The sequence below is a fragment of the Caretta caretta genome, chromosome 1 (assembly GCF_965140235.1).
Source record: "Caretta caretta isolate rCarCar2 chromosome 1, rCarCar1.hap1, whole genome shotgun sequence".
In the NCBI taxonomy this organism is placed as follows: domain Eukaryota; kingdom Metazoa; phylum Chordata; order Testudines; family Cheloniidae; genus Caretta; species Caretta caretta.
The window spans coordinates 122024740-122037615 of NC_134206.1; the positions used below are offsets into that span (position 1 = coordinate 122024740).

The 12876-nt window shown below is 38.9% G+C and overlaps 1 protein-coding gene across 1 annotated transcript in view; it reads right to left on the minus strand.

The window, feature by feature from the left end:
- Positions 1 to 686: 686 nt before the first annotated feature.
- The window catches only part of GABRB3 (gamma-aminobutyric acid type A receptor subunit beta3), a 155314-nt gene continuing 143124 nt past the window's right edge, over positions 687 to 12876 (minus strand). Inside the window, exon 9 of the mRNA XM_048858816.2 lies at positions 687 to 4961. Coding sequence (XP_048714773.1) covers positions 4611 to 4961 — 351 coding nt within the window. The 3' untranslated portion in view covers positions 687 to 4610. The remainder of the gene's footprint in view (positions 4962 to 12876) is intronic.

A 12876-nucleotide genomic window follows, 5' to 3' on the forward strand; every position in this document is an offset into this window, starting at 1 on the left:
CCAGAGATCCAGGACTTGAGGACCTGAGCCAATCTTCATTCTGAATATCCTTCTTTCCTTTGTTTTTTATCTTCCCTGTAACCGTTATGTAGATTACTTCTATTTAAATCTACTGGAGTCCTTCAGTACTCTGTGTCTTCTTAACCAATTTTTACATTAATAATAAAAATATATTGATTACAATTAGTACTCCTGGAACAATCACTACATTTAAATGTTTGATTTAAAAAAAAATCTATGACTTGATTAATGGAGACAGTGTACAGAATGCTGCTGTCAAGAACGGGCGTTGTCTCATTCAGATCTCACATTCTCTTTTGCTTCCTGGGCTGGTAGAAGCTACACATGAAGTGGAGGAAGATCATGCAGTCTTCAATAGGAAGTGAAGATGGCTCGCACCAGACTATGCCTTTTCTTCCCAAGCCTGGCTATGCCACAAAGTATTTCTTGAAGTTAAAGTGGATGTAACTTTACACTCCTCTCATTATGCTGTAGAAAACACTTGAGGGTATGGTGGATTCCCAGTGAAGAAGCATTTATTTTGACTTTCATCTCAACTGGGGAAATCATTTTCTGCTCAACTTTTATTTGAAAAATATCTGATTAAACATCAGGGACATGTAAAATTAGAATAAACATAAATTCACCAAATATACTTTATTCCCCACCAAGTAAAAGAGAAGTGATTAATCTTTAAGTCCCTTTTTAATGATTGAGTATTCATTCATCAACATGTTCATATAGCATCTCATCATCATTTAGTTTTCGCTGTTCTAGTTTTTTCCATGACTGAAATATATCAAAAACACATAAATGTGCCCTAAGCACAAAAGACAGGGTTTTAGTTTACCTTGACAATGGGATGAAATCAACTTAGAATTAACCACCATAATAATTCTACTTCTTATTGAATCTTTGGGCTACGACACAGGATAATCCTAGTTTCCTCTATGCCTTTATTGAATGAAAGATGAGGAAATGACTGTTTAGTTACACTGTGAATTAGAAAAGGGTTAACTGGCTAGGAAATACATTACGCTGGTGTAACTGGGTTAGAATAATTAGTGTTAGTTTAAAATCACCTATAGTTAAATAACATTCTGGAAGACATTCACGCAAGCCAGAAAATTTAAAGTTAAGACAAACACTGTTCTTAACATGTGGTGTATGTGTGGAGTGTGTGTGTGCATGCCCATGAGGGGTGAGGCTGGAGATGAGGGAAGATGGACAAAGGCACAATGGTGTCAGGATGGAGTGTTAGCCTTAAGTTAGAGTTTCCTGGCTTTTATCAGATTGGCCTAAGGTTTCAAGGTTTGAAATGTGGGTCCCCCGTGGAATTCAGCTAGACTCATGCAGACAAAATCCTGTGGCACACTTAAAATATTCACTTATATATTTTAAATAGATGGAGTAAACTGCTCCATGAAAAAGGGTGCACTAACTTACTCTCCCCGTAACCGAGTAAGGAGGAATCGGGGAGTAAGTGAATTGTGATTCTATGAGACCCAAATTGTTCTCTAGTCTGTTCCTGGGTTAGTATAGATATGCACTGCCTCTGACTCACAGCAGACTGTCAGGTTACAATCTAGCTCCAAGAGCTTGATCCGACCAGCACTGATGTCAGTTAAAAGCCCACCATTGACTTCATTGGATTTCTATTGGGTCCTAAATGACTAGAAACGTGGTTGTTAACCAATGGACGGCCCTGCTTGCTTGTCTGGAAGCAAGAGGATGATAAAATGAGGGTCCGACCAACCTCAATTGCCATTAACTTCAATGAGAGTTGAGGAGCTTACACCTCCCAGAGATGCCAGTCGCACGTGTTCAAAAATTGTGAGTCAGGCCGCCTTCAAAATGGTTTACAAATTGGCCTACACATCATGAGATTTTAAACAATACATTTGGGGTTCTTTTTATTTGCCTTCTGTATTTTGAGCCTTGGGGGTCAAATTTTAAAGTCTTTTTCCATAATCATGAGAGCTACAAACTTAGTATTGGGGTTTGTTTTTTTTTAAAATGAAAGCTGAGTCTTGCATGATCACATGACTCCAGGACCTGGGGTTTTAAGAAAGTACAGTGACTCATGATAAACTCATGAGATTTGGCAGTACTGTGTTCAACACCTTGCATATCTGGGCCCAGAGAAGAAGGAATTTAACCCAATTATTCAGCACAGCTGCGCAGAGCACTACTTGCAAGGTTTGCTCAAAGATAGGTTTAGAGATATAATTTTTTCTAAAAAAAATATGGAAAGTTATAAACTGGTTTTTATTAATCAGAATATTTGCATAAATGTGGTTTTAGTTCTGAAATTGTTTAAGTGTTTGTAATGATGCCAGTGTTGCAAATATTCTCTTTGTCAGTTTGCAAATGTATGAGTTATTAGAAAGCTCAAAATATGTCATGCTCCAGAATGCAAATTTGTATTGGGGAATTTTTAAAAACTGGATTTTTTTTAGCCCAGCTGTAAGGGCCTCTTTGAAGTTCTTCGACATATGTTGTTGACAAAGCTTATCTGTGTTTGAATACGACAGTAACAGGCACTCTGTCTAACCCACTGTAACCAAATATGTATGAGCACTAAGGCCCCAATTCCAGGATCTCATGTGCAGGTGTCTAACTTTACTCATGTGAGTAGCAACTGAGGGTTAAATTGCAGCTTTGCCACAAGCTACTTGTATGGGAGAACACATTATTGCAAACCGATCAGCCCAAGAATCAGACTGCGACTCAGATCTTGCAGCCTGAGTTTCTATGTTGAGTTTCAGCTCAGAACAAAGTTTCACAGAAGAATTACGTACCTTGGAACAGATTAAAATGGGAATAGAGAATTTATACGGCAGCAGCATAAATATCACTTACTTGTACTTACAAACAAGTCAGATATTTTGAAAACATAGGATATTTTAGATCAAAGGCAGACTTTTTAGGTTCATCTTATCTTGCTTAGTTGGCAGTTGCATATCCACATGTTTTCCCTCCACTAATGCACTCCAAATTGGAAACAACACCTGCCAAGTTCCTATTGACATCAACAGGAATTCTGTAGGCAGAGAGCTGGCAAGACCAAGCTCTTAACGTCTTTTTCGATCTGTGTCTACTACTATACTTGGTTCTATTTATGCATGTATGTGATAAAAAAAGTGTTTACAAAAAATATATCATTTTTTTTCTTTAGAAAGATCTAGTTCTGTTAATAGTAAATGAAGTTTACAGTTCCGAAACTTGTGTATCTTTACTACTAGAACCTATTAGAGTGAAAAAGTCTGGATACTGATGAGGGATTGAAGTGGAATGAAAACAAAAGTGGCCACATTTGCATAAAGAAAATGCCTGATCATGTTTAATGCTGAAACAAGACCTATTGTTTGCTATCATTTATGATATGATCTGTGACCGGAACATACTAGCTGTGAGTTTATCTGTATATGCTATATGTACAAAATAAAATATGAAAATGCTGTTATTGAAATATTAGAAATGCTCTATCTGCTTAAGTCTAGATAACAAAAAGTTGTAACTTCACAGAAACAAAAATATGACATAGCATGCAGTCACAATAGCAAGCACAAAAAGAAAAATGTTGATAAAATATACATATATATGCATATTATGCAAATACATTTTACATTAACATACAATGTTATAAGAGTGTTTGATCACGTGAATGCATGTTTAATAAAGAATATAGCTTGATGGGTTCAAATAACCTGAGATGTCTTTATGCTTTCACTGGAATAATTACCTTTAAAATCTATAGCAGATGCAGAACACATTGGCAGTGTTTGAATTCTTAGCTACATTACACTAAAAAGGTGCTTGTTTTTCAGAATGACATCTTAGCTGGAACCAGTCCAAGTGAAAAAATTGCACTGTACGTTTTGGTACTTACAAAAAATTCCTTTCATTGCTGATGGATATTTAAGACGGATGTTTGGAAACATTATGAATTTCTTCAAAACACTAGAGCAACACTCGTCCTATGATTAGACTTACTTACTGCAGAAGAGAAAGCAATCCATGACTGAAAATTGACAGGAAAAAAATCTTACAACATATAAAAACTAGAACTATTAGCAAGGAAAATTAATTTGGCTTGCTGAAAGTAACATTGATATGCAATACAAATGACATTTTAAACTTACCAATGGAAAGGTGTCAGTTTATGTTCAACATTGCTTTTCCATGCAATGTTTCTGAATACTGACTTGATATATGATTACAACTGTTTGAAAATTTCTATGACAGTCAAAGTGAGATTATACGATACTCAATTTTCTCAAGGCTTACTGTTTTGAGGACACCTGTCTTTCAATTTAAAAAAAGTTCTTTTGATGTGCATTCTATATTGAATTGTCCATAACCTCAGAATGTGTGTATATATATATATATATATATATATATATACACATGTGTGTGTGCGTGCGTGTATCTATAGAGAGAGTACACTTCTGTGCACGTGTCTATATATACACGCACTTCCACAATATATGTATACACACATACATGTGTATTTTATATATAATAAAAGTTCATATTATACATAAACTCGACAGGCAGAGCAATATCTCATGTATTATTATTGAAGTCTTTTAGAAAAGTACAGTCACTCAGTTAACATAATATAACCAATAAATTAAGTTGAAAAGAGAAAATGTGAATGGAAACACCACCCGCGACCATCTGTCTATGGCATTCACATCCGTTAGATCAGGGATTTTTATTTTCAGCTGTGAAGACCTCCTCCGTAAATGGCTCTTCTTACTGTGGGGCACTGTTCTGTCCATTGTACGCCTTCCAAAGCTTTCCCGATTCGTGCTTTGTTTTCTGTACTGGATTCCTGAGTTGTCAAAGGATATTGTTGAATTCCTAGCATCAGTAACGCTGGTCGTAACCTCATGGCTTGCCACTTCATTGTGAATTTCAAGAGATGTTAGCAAAATGTTTCCATGGGCATCCACCTTGTTTGCGAAAGGAAATTCACAGTGTTAGGATTCCAAACTTGTTTTCATAGATCAACAAAATTGGAGAGCATGTTTTCTGGCATTAATACATGGGCAACCCCATTAAAATCGCACTAAATGGTACTCTTCATATACTTAAAATTAGGCACATGCTTAAGTGTTTTGCTAGACCAGGGTCATAATAAAAAGTAGCTTATGATAGACAATTGCACACTGACCACAGCCCAACACTTCCCCTCGCCCCCTTAGAAAAACTCCATTTTAGAGGATTAGGTGTAGTTCAGTAACTTATCTGCATTGCTGGGTGGGGGTGGAGAATCATGCTGACAGCTCTTGCACCATAGGGAAGTAAATAGAACTAGAATAGGCTATAGCTTTTCCACACTAGATTTACGACTATCCCTATGAGACAAAGTGCACACACAGAGTCAGATGAAAGGAACAGCTGTGCTTTGATTACTGAAGTATTTCTAAGGAAACCTTGAATGCTTTACATTTTGGAATCACAGTGGACTTCTTTACAACTTTTCTGTTACACTTTCCATTCCAAAGTCAGTTACACAGTTTTGTAATCAGGGCAATGCATAAACTCAAGGCCTTTCCAGTTGGATGAGAGACCATAAAGCAACAGCGAAAGGATGCAGGAAGGGAAACCAGTGACTGGAGTTAGAAGATGGCACTCTTTCCTTTGAGCCTGTACTGAGCCAATGATGAGCGTGGTGTTGGTGGACAGGGTGTTGTTTGGAAGGGACTGTCTTTTTGAATGATCATGAATTACAGGATCAGAACTTTATGGTCATTCAAGATCCTGGGCCAGATTCACTGTTCCACTTCAATGCAGTGGACACGGGAGAGAACCAAGGAGCCAACTGTGGTTCCCTATTCCCATGCCTCCCAGCCGCAGTGGAAGTTACAGTTGCTGAGAAATAGTTCTAAGTAATGCCATTGGTTTTGGGTTCCTCAGTTACCTTACATCAGTGGAGAATTGAGTATACTTGATTCCACTTTGCCACATCCCTCACTGTTTCCAATCTGTCCTTTCCTTCTTGGGAAGCTGGGGATGGGGAGCAAGGCTGGAGCAGGAGTCAGCTCCAATCCTCCAACTTTTTGCCAGTGGAATGCTCCCCTGTACATAAAGAATGTTCTGTGGACCATTTAAATCCATTTTGTATGGCCCTCCATGTCAGTTTGTGTAAGAATATTTTATTATCCCTGGTGTCCAGGCTAATTTCCAGTTCTAGTTATTAAATTTACCCAGCTAAAATTCATCCTGCAATTTCAACTGCATACAATATTTTTTTTTTACTCTCAACCCTAAACTGTTGTGTGATCCTTCTTTGTACAGCTAAACATCTCCACTCCAGAAGTTGCTGTACTTCAGAGATGGATGAAGTGATTCCTTCACCACACTGGTGTTCTGAAGCTTGAACAGTCATCTGATAAGTAATCTGGAAGCCTTAGATTATGTATTACAAGTGTAGGTATACAAGTGTCTTAGTATAGGCATATTTAGTTTATTTCATTCTTGTTAAAAAGTCTTGTATGATGGATTGTTCTTTGAGTTACAGATGCAACAACCTATCTTTTCCACTGAAAACAATTACGGCATGGTTGCACTAATTCTTTGTGAAGTTGTATGCAAACAGGATAAGAATAAATCGGGGGGGGGGAGAGCAAAGTGCTTTAGACACCAAATTATAGTGATGGATACCTAGAAATAAAAATAAACAAACTAAACTGAAGCAGTGGGGTTAAAAAGCCTCACTGGGGGTGAAGAAGTCCCATTTTTCCACCACAGTAACAATCTGGATCTGTTGTTTGTATGAGTATATGGAGCTGAGGTTTGCAAAAATGACGACAAGGTAGCCAAGTCAAAGCATGGTCCATAGAATGAGGCAGTCAGCAGGAGAAGTGAAAGACACTCAGCAGAGTTGTAAAGTACAACTTAACTTTTTTGCATACAATTGTCACTTATAGTTGTCTCCAAAAATAATTGATCAAAATTGATTTTTTTCAAATTGTAGAGAGGATTTGAAATGCCATTTTTGCAGAACATCTATAAGGTCTGTCTTTTCTTTACCAGCCATAAAGTCAAATCTCTCATCCAGGCCCTCAACATCTTTCATGTTGATGGGTGAAAACGCCTCCTCTCTAGCCTTCACAATGAAATCTTGTCCTATTTAAAATGGTGCAGCAAAGATTGTTTTCCTGGCTCACTGCTTTGATGATGTCATCCCTTTCTTTGCATCTCTCCACTGGCTCCCACTTCTCCACCACATCAAACAAAAACTACTCATCTTTTAAGGTGGCTATCCCCACCCTAACTATGATCTCTCATAAACTAACAAGATACAACTCCTGCCTCTGCTCTGCCTTCATCATCCACTTATTAAAATGTTAAACAAGGACCTTCATGCTTTCTCCCATGCTGCTCCATAAGCATTGGAGGAGCTCCCTATAGACATCCACACACCACTTCCTTGTCTCCTGTCAAATTCAAATAAAACTTTCCTTTGCCATGATTCCCTCAAAAACCCTTGACAATGGACATGACAGCTCATGTGCTGTGAACATATTGACCAGTATCTTGCACTCTTCACGTTTCGGTTTGGAGTATCCAGCTGTTGTCTCTCGTCTTATACTTAGGTTTAAGCTCCCCAGGGTAGGGCATGTCTTTTTGTGGTGTGTTTGTACAGTGTCTAGAACAACGAACTCCAAACCTAAGATTATGGTCCCTAGGCTCTACCACAATACAAAATTATTATTATTATTATTATTGTTTAATAATAATAATAATAATAATTAATACAATTAGGACTTACTGCTTATATATCCAATCTAAAAATCAGGAAAACTAAATTGTTCACATGCAAAACAATCACTTTGTTTATTTGAAAATATAATTTGGTTACATAAAGTTGTGCCATAATATATATCTATCTGAAATGCCAGATGAAACTAATTAGGAGGTGCAAGTTTGCAAATTTACCTGAAAGCTAGTAGACTGAGGAACTTATATGACAATAGGCAAAAGAAACAAGAATGCACAAAGAGAGAAGCAGTGTGGTCTGAAGGAACTGAGTTTGGGGCTAGTAGACAGAAATTCCTGAAGTCTAATCCTAGCTTTTCTATTGATTCCTTCAGGGGCTTTGGGCAAATCACTTAAACTCTCTGCAAAACAAGAACAATACAGTAATACTTTTTGACTGAGTTGATAGGGGTGTTGTGAAGAATGAATAGTTAATGGATGGAAAGTGTTGCATTTCATGTGTAAATAAGGCACCAAGTAAGTTTTAAAAGACTTAAAAACTTTGGCAAATGCCCACTCGTTGCATCATCTATTCTCAAAGAATTTGAAAACCTGTATTGCTAATGCCAGGGTACTATATACTGAATGATTCATTAAGGTTTGTAATTGTACTATTTGGGCAAGATCCTCTGCTGGTGCAAATCCATGTAACCCTATTGCTTTCAATGGAGCTATGCAGAGTTACACCAGCTGAGGATTTGGTCTAACTTGTTTAAAAATACATAATTGATTCATGATTTTTGATTTCTTGAGGTTATCAGTACTGTGATCCCCACTTTAACCCTGACATTTCCTTTCCTGGTCTTCTCTGCTTCTCCTGGCCTCTCTGCCCTTGCTTCCCTATGCCTCCTTGCTTCCCTATACCTTTCTGCTTTCTTGCCTGTGGCCCCCTTTGGTTACTGTCATTTGCCTCTCTCCTCCTTCCCTCTTTAGTCTCCTCTCTTTTTATCCCACCCCTCATTTCCTTTCCGCCTCAGCACCCCTCTCTGCCCCCACTGCCGTTCCCTGCAGGACCAGTTGTTTCTGTGAAGAGTCTCTTCCCTCGAAACACGGCAGCAGCATAGGGTACAGACTCACTGCCGCAGCTGGAGTGGTTCTCTCATGGTTATAGTAAATCCACCTCCCTGAGAGGAGGTAATTAGGTCGATGGAAGAATTCTTCCACCAATCTAGTTAGGTGGGCTTAACTATCTTGCGCAGGGGGTGTGGAGTGATGTAGACCTATCTTTTGAGTGTAGACCACCTGGCTTAAGAAGAAGCCTCAAGTGCTCTTTCAGGCAGACACAAGCAGCCGAGTACCAAATAATTCATTAATTCTTTGCTGAATCACTGATGACTAAATGTGCAAATTGTTAGTATCTTGTTTCAGAATCAATTTTACTCAACCCCACATCTTGCCCACCTCTGAGGGATGAGAGTTCTCTGGATGTGTGTGAAGTGATGGATTCTTACATTATTCGACTTAGAGCCTGAGATGGATGAAAAATCAAGAAGCACCATATTTTCAAAAACAATGAGGAGTCTGGTGGCACCCTAAAGACTAGCAGATTTATTTGGGTATAAGCTTTTGTGGGTAAAAAACCCACTCCATGAATCTGAAGAAGTGGGTTTTTTACCCACGAAAGCTTATGCTCAAATAAATCCATTAGTCTTTAGGATGCATATCTACTCAATGCAATATGCAATGTTTAAAGAATAAGTGCACTTTGCCGATCTAAAACCCTGATGTAAGATGTTTACATCTGCTAAAAACCAAGATCTCTTGTTTAACACTAGACAACAAATATACGTCAAGCATACCACTGTGGAGCTCTAAGTTTTAAGTACTGTATTTTTAGTGAAAGAACTGGAAGGAAAGAGTGGTCTTTAAATACCCTGCAGTAATCAAGATTCTCAGACAGCGTTTTTTGTTTTGTTTTTTAAATCCGATCAGTTCAGCCTTAACGCCAGTTTGAAACACTTCATTATGGTAAGAAACTGCTATGAGGCTTGATTTACTGGTAGGTAATTTGTGCTGTCTGAATTATTTCAGATCCATTTAGTTCTGTTTACTATGTCTCCAATTTTGAGGGGTTCTTTAAAATCGTAACTTTTCCTTACAAGTCAATCACTGTACTCCACCACAGGAAAAGGAGGAAATATTCTGCCTGCTCATTCATTCCGCAGTTATGTTTAATAGTTCATCAATCCCTATTTTTTAAATACAATACAGACACTTTTGTTCATTCTGAATAATATATGTGTAAACAGAAGCTTTAAAAACAGCATGAAAAGATGTCTCTGATGTTGTCATCTTGCTCTGTTTTACATTAAAGTGACTCTACTCATGTAGGTTATCCCCCACATTTGACATGCACTAAATTTATTAGAAGATGGTAGAAACTGGATTCATGATTCCAGTTCCCTGATTATCCCCTGCCTTGCTCCTTGTGTAGTCATTTATACCTGTGCAAACTATAAATCAGAAAGGTATAATTTTCCAGCCACTTTGCTCTTGTGTAAATAGCTATCCAATATGCAAAACAGTGGACAATCAGACCATAGACATCTAGCTTGCTTTAGAAAAAAATCATTCACTATTTTGCCTTTGGGAACTTTAAGAACATTTTATAATTGTGGATACAACAGAAGTGACACTGTAGAGAAGTCTCACCACTGGTCTGAAAGTTAACTTTTCTGTCAGTGCTGCTCTGACACAATTGTTCATGCTGGTGAACACACAAGAGAGTAAAAGAGAGAACCATGTTAATTTCATTTTGATTGTCAATAAAGGAAGAACTCAGTGTTTGCAAATATAATGGAAACGTGTCAAGGATTTTAAAATATTACAAACTATGGAGAGGGGAAAAGCCTATGAAACGATAATATATTGTTTTCCTTGTCCACCAAATAAAAATGAAGTTTGTTAAAATAATGATGACTATTTTGCACTGATGTTGAAAAGAAAATGAAGAGTAGGAGTCGCCCATTGCCCTGCACTTTTGTGTAGTCATTTTTGCCAGTGCAAAGTGGGTGCAAAATGCTACCAGGTCAAAATAGTAGTGTAAACTCAGTTTACACTGATGTAAATGACTACACAAGGCGCAGGGCATTAGAGAATCAGGCCCTAAGAGTTCATTTGTGTAGAGTACTGTAATATTGCATGAGTCTCCACATGTTGAACAGCCATATCCTGTGTGCTATGACATTAGTGTTTCCTCCAACATCTTGACACGTTTTGAAAACTTGGTACACAGTCCTCACGCTTTCACTGTTTTTTTTTAAAACAATACTAAAAAGGAATCCAGGAAAAATGAATAATCTCTGAAAAATAAAACCAACCCTGTTATTCTCAAATTTCTGAATACAAACCTTAATAAAATGCTGTCACTTCTGTGTTTAGTAGCAAGATAATTTCATTTTCAGCACAAAAATTCAGTATATGGGAATGAATGGTAAAACTGACACTCTATTTAAATATTACAAAGGCATAAGTAGTACTGGTAGGGCTATCGCGGATAAGACCCAGTGTGACAGCTGCTGTCTTGGCCAACATACCAGAAACGGACCTGGGGACCTCCAGAGCTAAACGTATCACTGTCTACAGCTTGAGCTAAAGCTCTGTAGCTAGGGGCTGTAACAACTCATACCCTTTGAAAATCATCACAGAGGGAGACCTGTACCCCATATTCATCAGTGGGTTACAGCAGCATCCTCTCCCAAAAAAGGTGGGAACTGCAGCATTAGCAGAGTAGTAGTTCTAGATCACTCAAATTCCAGACTCCTAGTGCAGAAAAGCCTTATTCAAAAGAAACAAACTGCACAGCAAAACTAAAACTGAACAGAGGGGTACAAGTTAAAGCAGAACATAGGTATCTCTGCATCATGACCAGGTGACCCTTCCCCCCATCAAGCCACCCCAACTACATGACCCTAAGAATAGGTACAGAATAGGTATAATTGTGTAATCTTGGCAATCAATTTCTAAGGGAATGTATTTTTACCATAACCAAATTGAGGTTACTTATCCTTTTGTGCATGCTTTTCTATAAATACAGAAATGCAACTTTTGTATTTGTGCCACAAATACCTCAGGCAGAGTAAATATATTATTGAAAGATACAATTTTTGTAGTTCTGTGATTACTTTATTACTTTTGGGAGCTGTCCTCAGATATGAGCCAGTCTACAAAGGTTTCAAGATAAGTTTATTTTTAATCCCTAAATTAGTAGTACTGCAAACTCTAGACCACATGGGGAAGGAGCATCCAATGTTATTCTTCAGTAACTGCAACTGGGTGATGTGGCATTAACAAGTTTGAGAGACATGAGCTTATAACTAGGGTTGGCAGACTTCTATTTTATTTTATTTTTCTAATTTTGATGAATATAGATTGCTATTTAACATATTTATTCGATTTTTATCAGTTTTTTATTTTTACAGTCACTGGAAATGAAGTGTGTGGGGGTAGGGTTGGGGTTAGGGAAGTGCTGATGTTGGGGCTACACAGAGTTCTCAGCATTGACAGTGAGGTGGCAGGGAACCCCCTGCGTGGCTAAGGGGCCCAACACACTGGGGAGCATGAGGTGCAGGGGAGGCTGCGGTCTTGACCTGGCAGAACAGAGATCCTCCTGGCAATCCCGGCTGCGGGTGACAAGCCCCCAGTCATGGGGGAGGCCACCCAGTGCTGAACAGCTCCTGCCTGGGGATGGCTTCCATACTCCTGACCAGTGGATGAGCGAGTGGGACCATGACAGTGGAGCTGCAGAGATCTCCATTCTCGGTCACAGGGCCAGTGACACCCGATGCCTGCAGATGCAAGGTGCACGGAAGGCTGTGGTCTAGGCATGGCAGAGCAGAGACCCCTGGCCGTAGGGGAGTCTACCCTGCTGCTCAGTGACTCTATCCCTGGGCAGGAGCCATTCAGCAGTGGGGTGGCCTCTCCTGTGGCTGAGGACTTGTCTTCCTCCTTGTGGCCCTGGCGGGGAGGTCTCTGCCCTGCCCCGCCAGGACCACAGCCTTCCCCAAATCTTGCGCCTGCAGGCTTCAGGTGTCACTGGTCCTGTGTCACTGCAAGGAACCCTGTGGAGCCCCGCTGTCATGGGAGTGAGGGAGCGGGGCCATG